The 13,255-nt window shown below is 31.6% G+C and overlaps 1 protein-coding gene across 2 annotated transcripts in view; it reads right to left on the minus strand.

Annotated features, from left to right (window-relative positions):
• Nucleotides 1-505: 505 nt before the first annotated feature.
• The window catches only part of XPO1 (exportin 1), a 47,998-nt gene continuing 35,248 nt past the window's right edge, over nt 506-13,255 (minus strand). For both annotated transcript variants that reach the window (XM_074287016.1, XM_074287017.1), the window contains 11 exons: nt 12,267-12,423; nt 11,996-12,159; nt 11,482-11,616; nt 9,307-9,490; nt 7,145-7,251; nt 5,802-5,996; nt 4,432-4,600; nt 3,649-3,783; nt 3,394-3,553; nt 3,214-3,310; nt 506-1,554 (listed from right to left, as the gene is read on the minus strand). In XM_074287016.1, coding sequence (XP_074143117.1) covers nt 1,408-1,554; nt 3,214-3,310; nt 3,394-3,553; nt 3,649-3,783; nt 4,432-4,600; nt 5,802-5,996; nt 7,145-7,251; nt 9,307-9,490; nt 11,482-11,616; nt 11,996-12,159; nt 12,267-12,423 — 1,650 coding nt within the window. In that variant the 3' untranslated portion in view covers nt 506-1,407. The remainder of the gene's footprint in view (nt 1,555-3,213; nt 3,311-3,393; nt 3,554-3,648; nt 3,784-4,431; nt 4,601-5,801; nt 5,997-7,144; nt 7,252-9,306; nt 9,491-11,481; nt 11,617-11,995; nt 12,160-12,266; nt 12,424-13,255) is intronic.

Genomic DNA, 13,255 nt, shown 5'->3' on the forward strand with positions numbered 1-13,255 from the left:
CCCTTCAAATTGTTCATCCATTTGTGTCCCAAAGTCAAATATTCAAATCTGGCACTACATACCGTCTCTTTAATGAAATTATAGAATTCATCTGGAATTAATCCCTAAATATTAAAAGAAACCAAGTGGAATGAGTTTATTTTAAAAGGCAATTTGTTTTCCTGAAACTCTACAAAGTTCATTTTGGTTGACAATTTATTCCTTCATCTCCATTTGAAAGATAAAAAGGAGAAAGGTTTATACAAGGACACACAAAATTTTTGTGTTTTGAATAGATTATCAATCTGTTTAGATTTATATATATATATATGTGTATATATATATATATAAAATGATATTTTGTAATTATTAAACAGACCAATTTAAAAGCTATATTTCCCTGTCCATCAATACAGCGATGTTTTTGTCCCAGTTTCCAAACTCTCTTTACCTTTTTAGTTTTGACTCAACACAAAGATGACCACTTTCAATAATACATCAATAATTTTGAGTCAATAAGGAAAAATAAATGTAAACCAAGTTTATTTTGCTTTTAAGTAGTGTTCTTAAAGCACTACAGCATGGTAAACAATGTAAATTAGTATAAGTCATCTCAAAAGCCAGAGTTTTTTTTTTAATGAGTTGTTAAAAAGATGCAGCCTATTCTAACAGGATAAATATTTTTAACCATTTCACTTCGAGTTAATGAAGGCTCACAAATGAGCAACACTCCTCATTGAGGAAAACAAAAAGCTGTTGTCGACAAAGCGACAGCACACACACACAAACAAAAAGAACTGTGTAAAAATAACTAACTGTGTTCCCATACTCTTTGAAGTTGCTTTACAATGGGATGATATGCACATGATCTTGCTGCAAATTTGCCATACAGACTTGTAATACATGTAGTTTAGCCATCCAATTCAGTCCAAGTGGTGCTACATTCAAGATAATGCAGCACTATAATAATCCTTTAACAACGCAATTGTTTTACTCATTACCTTTTCTTCTAGACTGAAATATAGGCTAGAAAGAAAATGCTCCCTAATTAAAAATTGGTACTGTTACAGGAAAAATTGTATAATTTTGCAATAGAATTTACAAGTATTTTTTTTTCAATTTCAATTTGCTTCTTCCCCCCATCCCAGCCACAAAATGGGCATGAAGTAATATTGTTTTTTTAAAATGCCTTAATTCTCAACTTCATGCAAATCTAAATAAAGATGACCAAAACAAAAGCTTAAACATTGGAAGGATATTTCACAGAAAATTTCTTATACAAAAAACACATAAGAAAAAGGGCCACTAGGTGACATTTTAATTTACAAATTGGCATCATTTTGGTCAACAAATATCCAAATGCTGTTTTCTTCTACCACAACAAAGCAGCTGTACAGAAAAAAAAAACAGCATGACTTGTTTTGATTTTTAATCGCACATTTCTTCAGGAATTTCATGTGGATTAAGGATGCCAGGGACAGACATCTGAAGTTTATGTTTCTCTTCCTGAGCCTGTCGAAGGGCTGTTTCTCTTTCTTCTAAAAACAGGTCAGATGTATCTTCACCTGCAAATTCCTGTAAAAAGGGTCATTTAAATGCTTATTTTTACATAACATATTCAGTAGTTTCTCTGTACAACTTTTTGAAATAAAGAATTGCCAACTTTTAAATCTTCACCATTAATTCCATAGTAAAACCATTGCTGAACACCATGTCTCAAATAAATGTCTCAGGGTAGTTTTAAGAATTACTATTTAAAACTCAGCTAAATTGGCATGGCAAATCAACTAAAAGGCCGGCCAAGTTGTCAACATGTACATTTATCGTAGCCACCAGAGATAAATTATTTTAGGAGAATGAGGAATTGAAAGCACACTAAATATTTTCTCCTAGAAATATAGAGGTATTGACCTTTAACTCACATTTCACTCAGTAAAACAGTTATGCAGGGTACCAAAAGTCCTTGGTACAGTTTTAAGTTATGAAACACTGAGGAAATTAAAAAAAAAAAAGCTTGAACTTTATCGCAACGCAATTTCCACAAATTATCTCACTTGATCCTCATAACAGTTTTGAGGGACGTGCTATTATTACTTGCATTTTGTAGATGAAGAAACAGAGGTAAAGAAAAAAAGTCTTCCTGGACACATCATTTGGTCACAGAGCTTTGTCTGTGGTAGGATTCAAACTTAACTTCTCTGAGTCTTAACTCTTAAAAATTCTTTTATAAGAGTTCTTAGTTAGCTTGTACCTTGCATTAAAACGGTACAGGACAGCAGAGGTGACAAATTCAAATAGAATTGGGAGCCATGAAACCATACGTACAAGGCAGAATATTAGCCATAAAGTAACTTTGTTTTGTTAAATATTTCCCCATTACATTTTAATCTGGGTCAGCAAAATTTAGGAATATTGGAGGTCATGTGTTTGACATAGAATTGGAATAGAATATAGTGAGGTTTTAAGTGATTTCAAATTTGGTTTTCTTGTGTGATCTCGATTCATGATAGTATAATATTATATAATGACTATATATATTTCAGATCAGAATTCCCTCGCCTTCTTTTAAAAAGGCCACTTAAAGTCCTAACAAAAGGTAAGGAATACACTAATATTGACAACAGTAACGCCCCCCTCATAGTCCCACTCATGATTTTCCCAAGAGTTAAGGCCTACGCACACTCAAAAAAAATAGAAAAAGCAACTATTAAACATAAACCCAGAGAAAGCACTGTAAGATTATTTAATCAAAATTTAATTGATAATCACCAAACATTAACCTTTCAATATAGAATATAGCCCCGTTTGTGGCCAACTGCTATGCAACACAGAGAATGCATAATGATATTACAAATATATATAAATTTTTTAAAGTGAAATTTGTTTGGGTTGAGCTAAATTGGGGCAGTTAAACAAAAGTGGAAAAATGAGAAAAAGATACTTTCTCTTTTAAAACCCTGTCCTGGATTGAAACTAAAGGCATATTCCTCATTTCTTGAAATTACCTTTCAAATTTCAGTTCATATAACTTCCCAAAATAGAGGTGACCCTTCATTAAATAGGATGCAATTAAAAATAATCTGACATACATAATTTTGCTTTCTGTAGATATCAATTTGAAAATCACCTATTAAAACTAAAATGATCCTTTCAATTTATTATCTGCATCCTGCTACACTCCACAGTATAGTATAAGAAAGTATAAGATAGTATAAGAAAATCTGAGTAACATACCTTTATCTGTACCAGGAAATCCCTAAGATGTTCCTTAAAAGCAGGAATGTCCTGATTTAGACTGAAGAGTCCCGTTACAAACAGTTTAACTTGTGCACTGAAAAGTAAAAATACTGATGAAGTCAACAACATTTCTACAAATTGTTCAAATGACAAATTTTAAAGACTCTATACACTTACTCCTGCAGGTGAGGGAAAGCGGATTTGAGAAGATTAGCCACATACTCCTGAATAAACATTTGGTTGTTAACTGGATTCCCAGGATTTAGCGGTGTACTTATTTTCCCTTCTTCTACTAAATTAAACATGTATGCAAGAATTGAAGCATGCATCGTCAAACCTGTGGATATATGAAACTTATTAATATTCTTATAGGTTAAAACCACAGATAACATCTATTGCAAAATTCAGAATCTGACCTATTGATGCTCTTACCAGCAGTATGTGAGGTGTCTGTTACAACTGAAAAGATGTGCTGAAGGATATCACAGAAATAGGTCTGATAGAAACTCTGAGCAGCAGCTTCTTCTTGTGCAACGTTTTGCAAGAGTGTAAAGAGTATTTGTAGTCCTAAAGTAGATAGAACTTAATCAGTCTTTATCACATTATTGAAGATACACAATATTGATAAAAGAATCGCTCATATTAGAAGGGATAAACTTGCAGCACAGGTTTACCTGTGAATAAAACACTATACTACTATATTATAAATCCTATAATGGGAGAAACAATCAGTAGACTCAGTCACTTTTTAATAATATCTTATTAAAAGATGTGAGATTAAAAGGGTTGTGAATAGGGAAGAAACTGTATACACGTAAACCCTTTGTGGATTTTTTTTTTTGAGGGGGGAAAATTTAGTAAAAAATTAAATTTTTTTGTTGCAGTTCAGTTTATAAACTCAATTTTTCCTCTGCCCATTCCTATAGAATGGTAAATGGCTGAGTTATAATGCTTCTTCAAACTGCAAACAATTCAACAAAGCATTCATTACTAGTAGGTTAAATTTTGCAAAGTTAAGATTCAGATTTTTATTAATCTTGTATTATATCTGAGCAATGAATTTTATATATCAAATATATAAATTGTATGTTTAATATATTAATTTTCAATTAATATATTAATTATATTTGAGTAATAAATTCCTCAAGAAACAGTTCAAGTAAATATTTAAAATTTTGGAAAGATGATATAGACTAGATTTCCCATATTTGTTACCTGTATCTGCAACATTCCTCATAGTATGCTTGAAAGCCCAGATAATGGAATCCAAAACTAACTTAAATTGTGCAGGTGGAATGGCCAGGAATGCTGGGAAACAATGAGAATTTACAGCCTGAAGTAGTAAGAAAAAGTTTGTTCTGTGTTCAGGATATTCTTCAAAGTCCTATAAATAGAGGACAGGAAAAAAAAAGCCTTAAATAAATGTCATTGTTCTGTTACAACAGAGGCTGAAAAGAGTCAGTCCCAAAGGTACTAGCTGGATGACCAAGGAAATCACTTTTTTCTTACTTACTTCATAAAGTTGTCATGAAGATCAAGTGAGAATAAATGGTAAAGCACTGTAATTTAAGCTTTTATTTTGTCCCTTATCATTTTCACTTTTAAATAAATTTTAGAGTCAACTCTAAACACTAAGGTACCAGTAGATGACTGAAAAGCTGCTGTAATTTGTTAATTAATAAACATGCCAGACAAGCTTTGTGCAAAAGACTTTTTTTTGGTATACAAATAGTATGCAAAACACACTTAAATAGATCACAATGACATACTTTCACGACTAAATTAAGTAATTATATATCAACAAGTATTTTATTCATGAAAATATATATGGTTGGCCTGACCAAATTAGAAACCAATTTAAAACTGACAACTTTAGGATTATAAACAAAAGAGAATTAAGAAGCAAAAATACACTGGATGAATTGTTTTCTAAAGACTGGCAATCAATTAAACTACCCTATAATTCAGAATTAGAGAGGACCACAGAAGTTCTAGGTCTATGTTTCAAGCATGTTAGCAAGAAGCACTATTATTTAGAACCAAATATTCATAATAGCCCCAAACCCAAAAAACACTGGAAACAAAAATGGGTGTCTGAGTTGTCTAGATGTAAGACTAAGCAAATTATAATACAAAAATATAAAGGAGTATTTGTCAGGTTATTAGTGAATGAACTATTATGCTATTAAGAATTATCTGAGGTATTCAAAGTTGTAATTATAAGTATAAATAATACTAAAAACCATAGAAATTGAGTTCATGAAACAAATGACTTTCCCAAAAAAACAATGAATTGGTATATCTCCTATTTTAATCTATAGATGGTCTACATGCTTTCAGATGTTTGTTTTAAACCAACAGTAGGTTGTAATATGGGAAATTATTGAGAAAGATCTGGGAAGTAAAATGATGGAAAGATAAAGAATAAAGATTAATGTACTTAATTTGTACCACTGCTAGAACTAGACACTATTAAATTTTTAAAAAATTATGCTTGTTACTTTTGGAAAAGGATTCAAGTTAATAGTCATAACTCATAGGATCATTATGCTTGTAGAAGTGATTACCAAGATCAAGTAGCATACCTTGTTTATCATATTTAATGTGCATTCAAAAACAGCATCAAATATCTGAGGTATTTCAGCTGTTATGTGTCCCCCTAATTTGTTGACAATGATGGCCATTGTACTAAGTACTTCTGGTTCTCTAGCAGCTGGAACATTTCTCTGGTAATCAATTAGAACTGCATCCAACAATGGAGGAACAAAATTTTCTGCTACCTATTAAGGGATAAGAAAATCAAATTTTCACTCCATACATCTGAAACTAGGAATTTTAAATAAATCAATACTATTATTGTTTGACTTGTAATAGTTCACAATTAAAATTTTTTTGTATATTGATTGGAGTAAAATCAACTGTTCAAGTATAATTATGAATTAATTATAGGTCAAGGGATGAAATGTAAGAGATAAATGTTGAGAGGTTCCATGTGAATCATATAAAATTAAAAAAAAAAAGTATGATACATGATTCATTCAAGTACTCCATTAATTTAATTTAACTTAGTCTTAATTATCTTTGGAATAAAAAAAACCAAAGCAATCAATTAATTAAATGTTTTCTGAATCAATATTCACATAGCAGTTTCTATTACATGTAAAGGATGGTGCTGCAGAGAGCACTGTCAGAAAACCCAAGTTCAAATTAATTCTCAGATGCTTATTACCTGTGTGATCCTGGATAAAATTAACCCTGTCTGCCTGTCTGAGGTTCCTCATCTGTTAACTTTAGATGAAGTCTGCTTTCCTGTAACTTAATACTCTCAAACTCAATTCTGCACAAACTTCTTGTAGCTAAATAGCTAAATAGCCTTGCATCCACTTCAACCCTGACTTCCTCTGAAGGGAAACAAAGTTTAAATGGTTAAGAAATAATTAGTGCTCCAGAAAAACATCTTGTCACTAAAATATTGGTGACAAATCACTTTTCTTCTTACAGAGTAAAACAATAAATTCATCATTTCATAAATCTTATATGAAAGTTGCTCCTCTTTTAACATTTTCTTACAAAATGTTTCCCTTTAAGTTTTAGCTGTATTGATTTTCTCTGAGCCAAAGTACTTCCCAATCTTATGGTTCATCTTACCTTCTGTAATTCTTCATATGTTTTGAAAATGACCATTGCTGGGGATGTGGAAGTACACTAATAAAGATTCTTGTCAATGCAATGACCAATGAGAACTCCAGAGGGATATAATTAAATACTTGCTTTTCACCTTTTGATAGAGGTGTAAGTAATAGATATACATAAAATTGTAGACTGTCTACAATGAATAATGAAGATATGGATAATTTTTCAGACTATGATCAAAAGGGAGGATTTTTTTATTCACTCCCAAATAATATAAAATTCTTTTATTTCTTACCATCTGTGGGTCATTGGACCGGCTCACCCAACCAGATATTAATTTTAAAGTTTCCCTTTTTACTGTTCGCATACTTCTAATCAAGGGTTGTTTTGTAACCATTTCACCTTAAAAAAAAAAAAAAAAAAAAGTAATAAAATTAGACAACTACATTCTGGCAAAATCATAAGTGGTAGCACCTATCTCCAAAAATAAAAAATGCCTTACTAGAATGTAGACATATAATTTTTAGGTTTAAAACCTAATTACTTAGTCTGATAAAGTTATTCACCCATGGCCAAATTTCCAAATATATCTGCAACTAAAATCTGACCACGCTTAAAATGAGACTTTGACATTTATAAAAACCTGCAATGAAACAAGTGCTTCACTTAAGCTGGAGGAAAAAAAAAATTAAGGGAATCAAAATGCTAAGTGAGGTAATGAAAACCAATGATGATAATATACTTGAAATTTCAACTAAAAAAGTAATTTAAACATCAATTTTAGCTAAGTAGAAGGACATATAAAATAAACCCACATAAACAACACTGTACAAGAATGTAAGAGACACCTCTTATATGATATGTATATAATATATAATAATATATAACCACCAGTATATGATACCTGCCAAGACAAACCCGGAACAATATGAACATAATTATAAAGCAGAAAACTGAGAAAAATAATTCTAGTTTCTCAGATAAAAGATGCATCTCAAAAACAGATCACGTTATTAAACTCATAAAACTACATGTAATTCTACAATTGATAAATGACCAAAGGATATGAATTTCAAAAACCTACAACTCTCTTTTTCCCACACAGTCATGACAAAATGCTCTGCACTGATGAGAAAAATGTAAATTAAAAACATCATACTCGTTATCTAAAACAAAAGAGGCAAAATTAAAAATGTGAAATTATACCTACTATTTGCAAAACTGTGTATACCCTTTAACCTAATAACCTGCTTCCCAAGTGATCAAGGTAAACTTGTATGTTCTAAAATATTCACAGCAGCTACCTTTGTGATGGCCTGAAAATTGTGCCAATTGAGGAATGGCTAAACAACTGTTTAACAGAGTAAACTATTATGTAAGAAACAAGCAGACTGACTTTAGAAAAACATGGAAACGTGCATAAAATGAAGAACGAAATGAGCAATACCAAGAGAATTTTGTAGACAGTAACAGAACTTAGCCATTTTGAATAATAAGTATGAAGTATATGCTATCCCACCTTCAGAGAAAGAACTGATAAAGAGAAGTGTATTTACACTGTCACGTGTATTTACAAATCTGTCAAATGATGGCCTTCTCTATAGTATGGGTGAAAAGGGAAAAAGATAATTTGGAACTTAAAATACATTTAAAAAAATAGAGCAACTGTGAGGTCATATGTTTGATAAAGGTGTTCTTTACAAATTTATGTTCTATCTACTTAGGAATCTACTTACTGAATGTCTTTTGTACACAACTGTGTTAGACAAAATACACCATATATTTATTTTAGAAGCTATAGAATAAATTAATGTTAAATTGTTGTTTATCTAGAAAAATCATCACTTGACATCTAGATGTCAAGTTCTTACTGACCCAGTGCCAGATTTCTAAGGAAATTCTGACCTCTCCCTCTTCCCCCAAGCCACTCCACACTTGCAGTGCCTATGTCTCCAAAGGATTTAGATATTAGAAATGCCCAGATTCAGCATTTCATGTCAAATTTTTTCTATGACAAAAGTTTTGAAAATTATATATATAAACACATGCTTAAAGTAGGGGGAAATATTAAGATAGATCACTCCTTATGTACAAAACCAGGCTAACCAAATATAACTTCAGTTCCTTTATTATCCCATGTCAATGCACAATGGACATTACTACACTATCCTAATTTCCTGAAAACTAGTCTTTGAGACAATAAGTAATTGGATTAATCTGGATCAAGACAGGTATATTGTGGATCAGTTTTTCTTAAAACAGCATGGCCATAGCCAGGGACCACCTACAAATAGTATGGAACTAATTGGTACCTTTTAGGAAAGAACTCCCATTCTCTTCCCCAAATTTCTCTTAAGTGGGCAATGAGAAATCATCAACCTAATGAGGTGTAGTGAAAAAGGAAATATACACTTCCTTTTTCACTATTAATTGCAATAAGAATTTAGAAGCACTTACCATTGGCCTGGATAGCTGCAGAAATATTTTCACTGAGGCACTTGTACACATTAAGCATATCTAAATAAATTCGTCCAAGTTGAATTACAAAGGGGTGACCAACAGCTTTACATGCTCTTACATTTGTTTTCAAAATACTTCCAAGCTGTTTAACTGTTTCAGGATCCTTAAGTATATCCACATTCTGTAAGAAACAAAAAATACCTGATTTGTAAAAACAAACACACGATGTTATTTCTCTGGACAAATTACTACCAGTAATATACCCTTATTATACCAGACATATTCTTCATCTGTACCTATTTTTTTTTAAATGAGGGAAGAACTCTTATTATGCAGATAATACAATGTATCAATAATTCAAATTAATGGATGTCCATCAATTGGAGAATGGTTGGGTAAATTGTGGCATATGAAGGTTATGGAATACTATTGCTCTGTAAGAAATGACCAGCAGGAGGAATACAGAGAGGCTTGGAGAGACTTAAATCAACTGTTGCTGAGTGAAATGAGCAGAACCAGAAGATCACTATACACTTCAACAACAATACTGTATGAGGATGTATTCTGATGGACAGAAATAACTATACCCAGAGAAGGAACACTGGGAAGCGAATGTAAATTGTTAGCACTGTCTATCTACCCAGGTTACTTATACTTTCGGAAGCTAATAATTAATGTGCAACAAGAAAATGGTATTTACACACATATATTGTATCTAGGTTATATTGTAACACATGTAAAATGTGTGGGATTGCCTATCATCGGGGGGAGGGAGTGGAGGGAGGGAGGGGATAATTTGGAAAAATGAATAAAAAAAAAAAATTCAAATTAACAACTCAACAATGCAACGTCACATAAAAGCCAATTCATAGTACTAAGTTTTTATTTTTATTTCCAATTCAAGTTATCTAAAATATAGAAAGTTGGCTTATTATTTTAAAATATAAATATTTGCAATTTAACATGCTGATGAAAATGAAAGTATAAACACAAACAATGGGGTTTTCCCAATTATAGAGGCAGATAACAGGCATTCTTAGAATGAGTACTATTATCAAGCAAATGAAGACTATTCTAGACAGAAAAACTTGACACACCCCCAAGGCAAACTTGCCAGGACACAATACACAATTATATATTACATTCTTTTGAATACAATTTTAAAAGTTTTCATATTACTTATTCTTTGGTTCCTATGTCCTATCAAAAAATATTTTAAAGTTCTTCATATCTTCTTATTTTATTCTTGTTCTATTGTTCAGTCAAGTCTGACCCCATTGAGACCTCAATTAGTTGTCTTGATTCCAGGCCCAGCACCCTGTACTACTTTGCTGCCTACATATTATTTAGAGGTTCCATTCAGGATACCCATTCACTTTCATCCTTTTCAATGTGTAATTTCTCATTACACATTTGTATTTAAAAATCACTTCTCGCACATTGTTAAACATACACCACACAGCTTTAAAAAATGTACCAAAGGGAAATTCAAATTAGTTTTATATTGGTTGTTCATAAATGCCTATTAACTCTCCTGTCCAACTATCTAGACAATATTTATTTTTCACAATATATATAATTTTTCTAAATGGATGGTAAGCACAATTACCCTACTGTTGAGCTTATAGCTCTCCTGATTAGTGCAAATAAATAATGGCTAATAGCATTTCAGAAAACCTCAAATCATTTTCAATAGTGAAACACTTGAATCTGGACTTCACAAAGGAGACTTTCCATGACAATGATGAATGAAGGCCATGGGACAATTATTACAATTGTATCTACAATGAAATAAAAAAAAAAAAAAAAAATTCTCATGTATCACCATGCAAAAATCATTTAGGCTGAATTCTGTTCTCAAAGATCAAAGTTAAATGTGTTAATGACAATTTATGAATATTTGTTTGGTTGGTTTGTGCACCAATCATATCGGTGCACAAACACCAAACATTAACAAACAATAAAATTGTTAATGACAATTTATGAGTAAGTTGCCTTTTCTGACATCACTGCTGTTATAGTATGATTAATTCAATAACCTTACAGTATGATGGTCTATAGCTATTTGAAAAACTAAGTTTATGCTTATTTGATTGCTTTGTAGATAGATACTTCTTTCCCCAAAACATCAATGAGTCCTAAGGTTTCCGAAGAAAACAAAAAAGTACTTACTTTGGTGGCTTGTTGAATTATGCTGTCCCACACCTGATTAGGAAGTAGCATGTATTTTTCTATCAAATGTTCTTGTACTGTTTGGTCAGTTTGTGCACCAATCATATATCCAACAGCTTCATAAAATGTATGAACCTAGTATGGAAGTAAATTACACTCACTAATTTGAGCTTCCTTCCTTATATTCCTCCATTATTAAAAACTTGCCCCACAAAGAATAACCACATCAATTTTAAGTAGATGCTACATTTTCAGCATACCTATCATATAACATTTCCTCACCTCTAAAGATGAAAAAAAAAAACTACAATAAAATGTTACCTTATAGTAAGTTCATAACTCAAGTTCTAGCTTTATAAAGATCCCAATGTTGGAAAAGCTAAATAATGCTCATTATGGGGATTAATTTCAACTAAAGAACCACAACTGAACTTGAACTACTGGTGTAGTTCATTTCTCTCCCATTACCATTGCTAAGATACTCTATAAAATTGCTGACAAATATCAAACATACCTGTTGAGGCTGAAGATCACAAATGATAGTGTTAATGTTGTTCAAAATCTCATCAATAAAGGGCATTACTTCTCCAACCTGAACCTGAACAAAATGCCTGCGGCATTTTTGTGCTATTTTTATGAAAGTATCACAAGCCATATCCTGGACACCATCATGGGTTTCTAAACAAAGAAAAGGCTTTTTTAAAGCATTTTATTTTCACAAGTATATGTATGCATATATGTACAAAGAGTTGCGATGAGGAAAAAAAACCAAACCAAACACCTACCATGCATGAATTCAAATAACTTGTTGACCACAGTCTTCAAAAATTTCCAATGAGCTCTCAAAAACCTTGGATATTGACCTACAATGTACATGATATTTGATGCAATAATAGCTTTATTATCTTTGCCTCTTTTTTGTTCACATAATCCTAAAAGGTCCTGTAATTTAAAAGAAAAATGTGTTGAATCAATCAGATAGAAAACTTTCTTGCAATTAGAGTAGAATGGTAAGTATCTGTTCATTTGGGAATGAATTACCATAGTTTAAAAGATTCCTCATAAAAATTAATTAGTAGGCAAAAAAGGAAAAGCACACATAGGTATCTGTCTCATCTCTCAGCCAACAAACAGAAAGGGAAGCACAAAAGTGAAGGGGGTGAAAGTGCTTTTGTCATTGTTTTTATTCATGGAATATGTTAGAAAAAGCCCAACATTGTCCAAGATGTATGAGACCATTTAGGAGTTTGTTGCCGATTGAAGATCATTAACTTCAATGCCTTAGGTAATTGGACAATAGAAATCAAAATCCCATGTGGCTGCAAAGCAGTGAAATTAGGTCAGCAGAAAACTACATATATTTTCCATAGCCTGGGGACCTGATTCTCAGAATATTTCAAAATGCATAAAATGATACAGGTTTCTAGAATCACACAAAGGAAACCATGATATTGAAATACAAAATCTGTTAACTGACCCCACCCCTCTAGACTAACAATCTCTGAAGTAAAGCTAGGATTTTGTTTCAAGTCAATAAAAACTACAGGTTTCCAAATATGTGAAGAACTATACCTAATGGTAATTCTATGATCACTTTTAACCTTTATTTGTATTCATAGTTAATATAATTTTTGTGATGCTTTAAGATGTATAGCATGCTTTTTTTAAATTGTTTTATTTTTTCTGGTTATATATGCATATTAACTTTTTTCAGTTTATTTTGAATATTGTTTTATGAATAATGTTGGGAGAGAAAAATCGGAGCAAAAGGAAA

Source organism: Sminthopsis crassicaudata, chromosome 2 (assembly GCF_048593235.1).
Source record: "Sminthopsis crassicaudata isolate SCR6 chromosome 2, ASM4859323v1, whole genome shotgun sequence".
Lineage (NCBI taxonomy): Eukaryota > Metazoa > Chordata > Mammalia > Dasyuromorphia > Dasyuridae > Sminthopsis > Sminthopsis crassicaudata.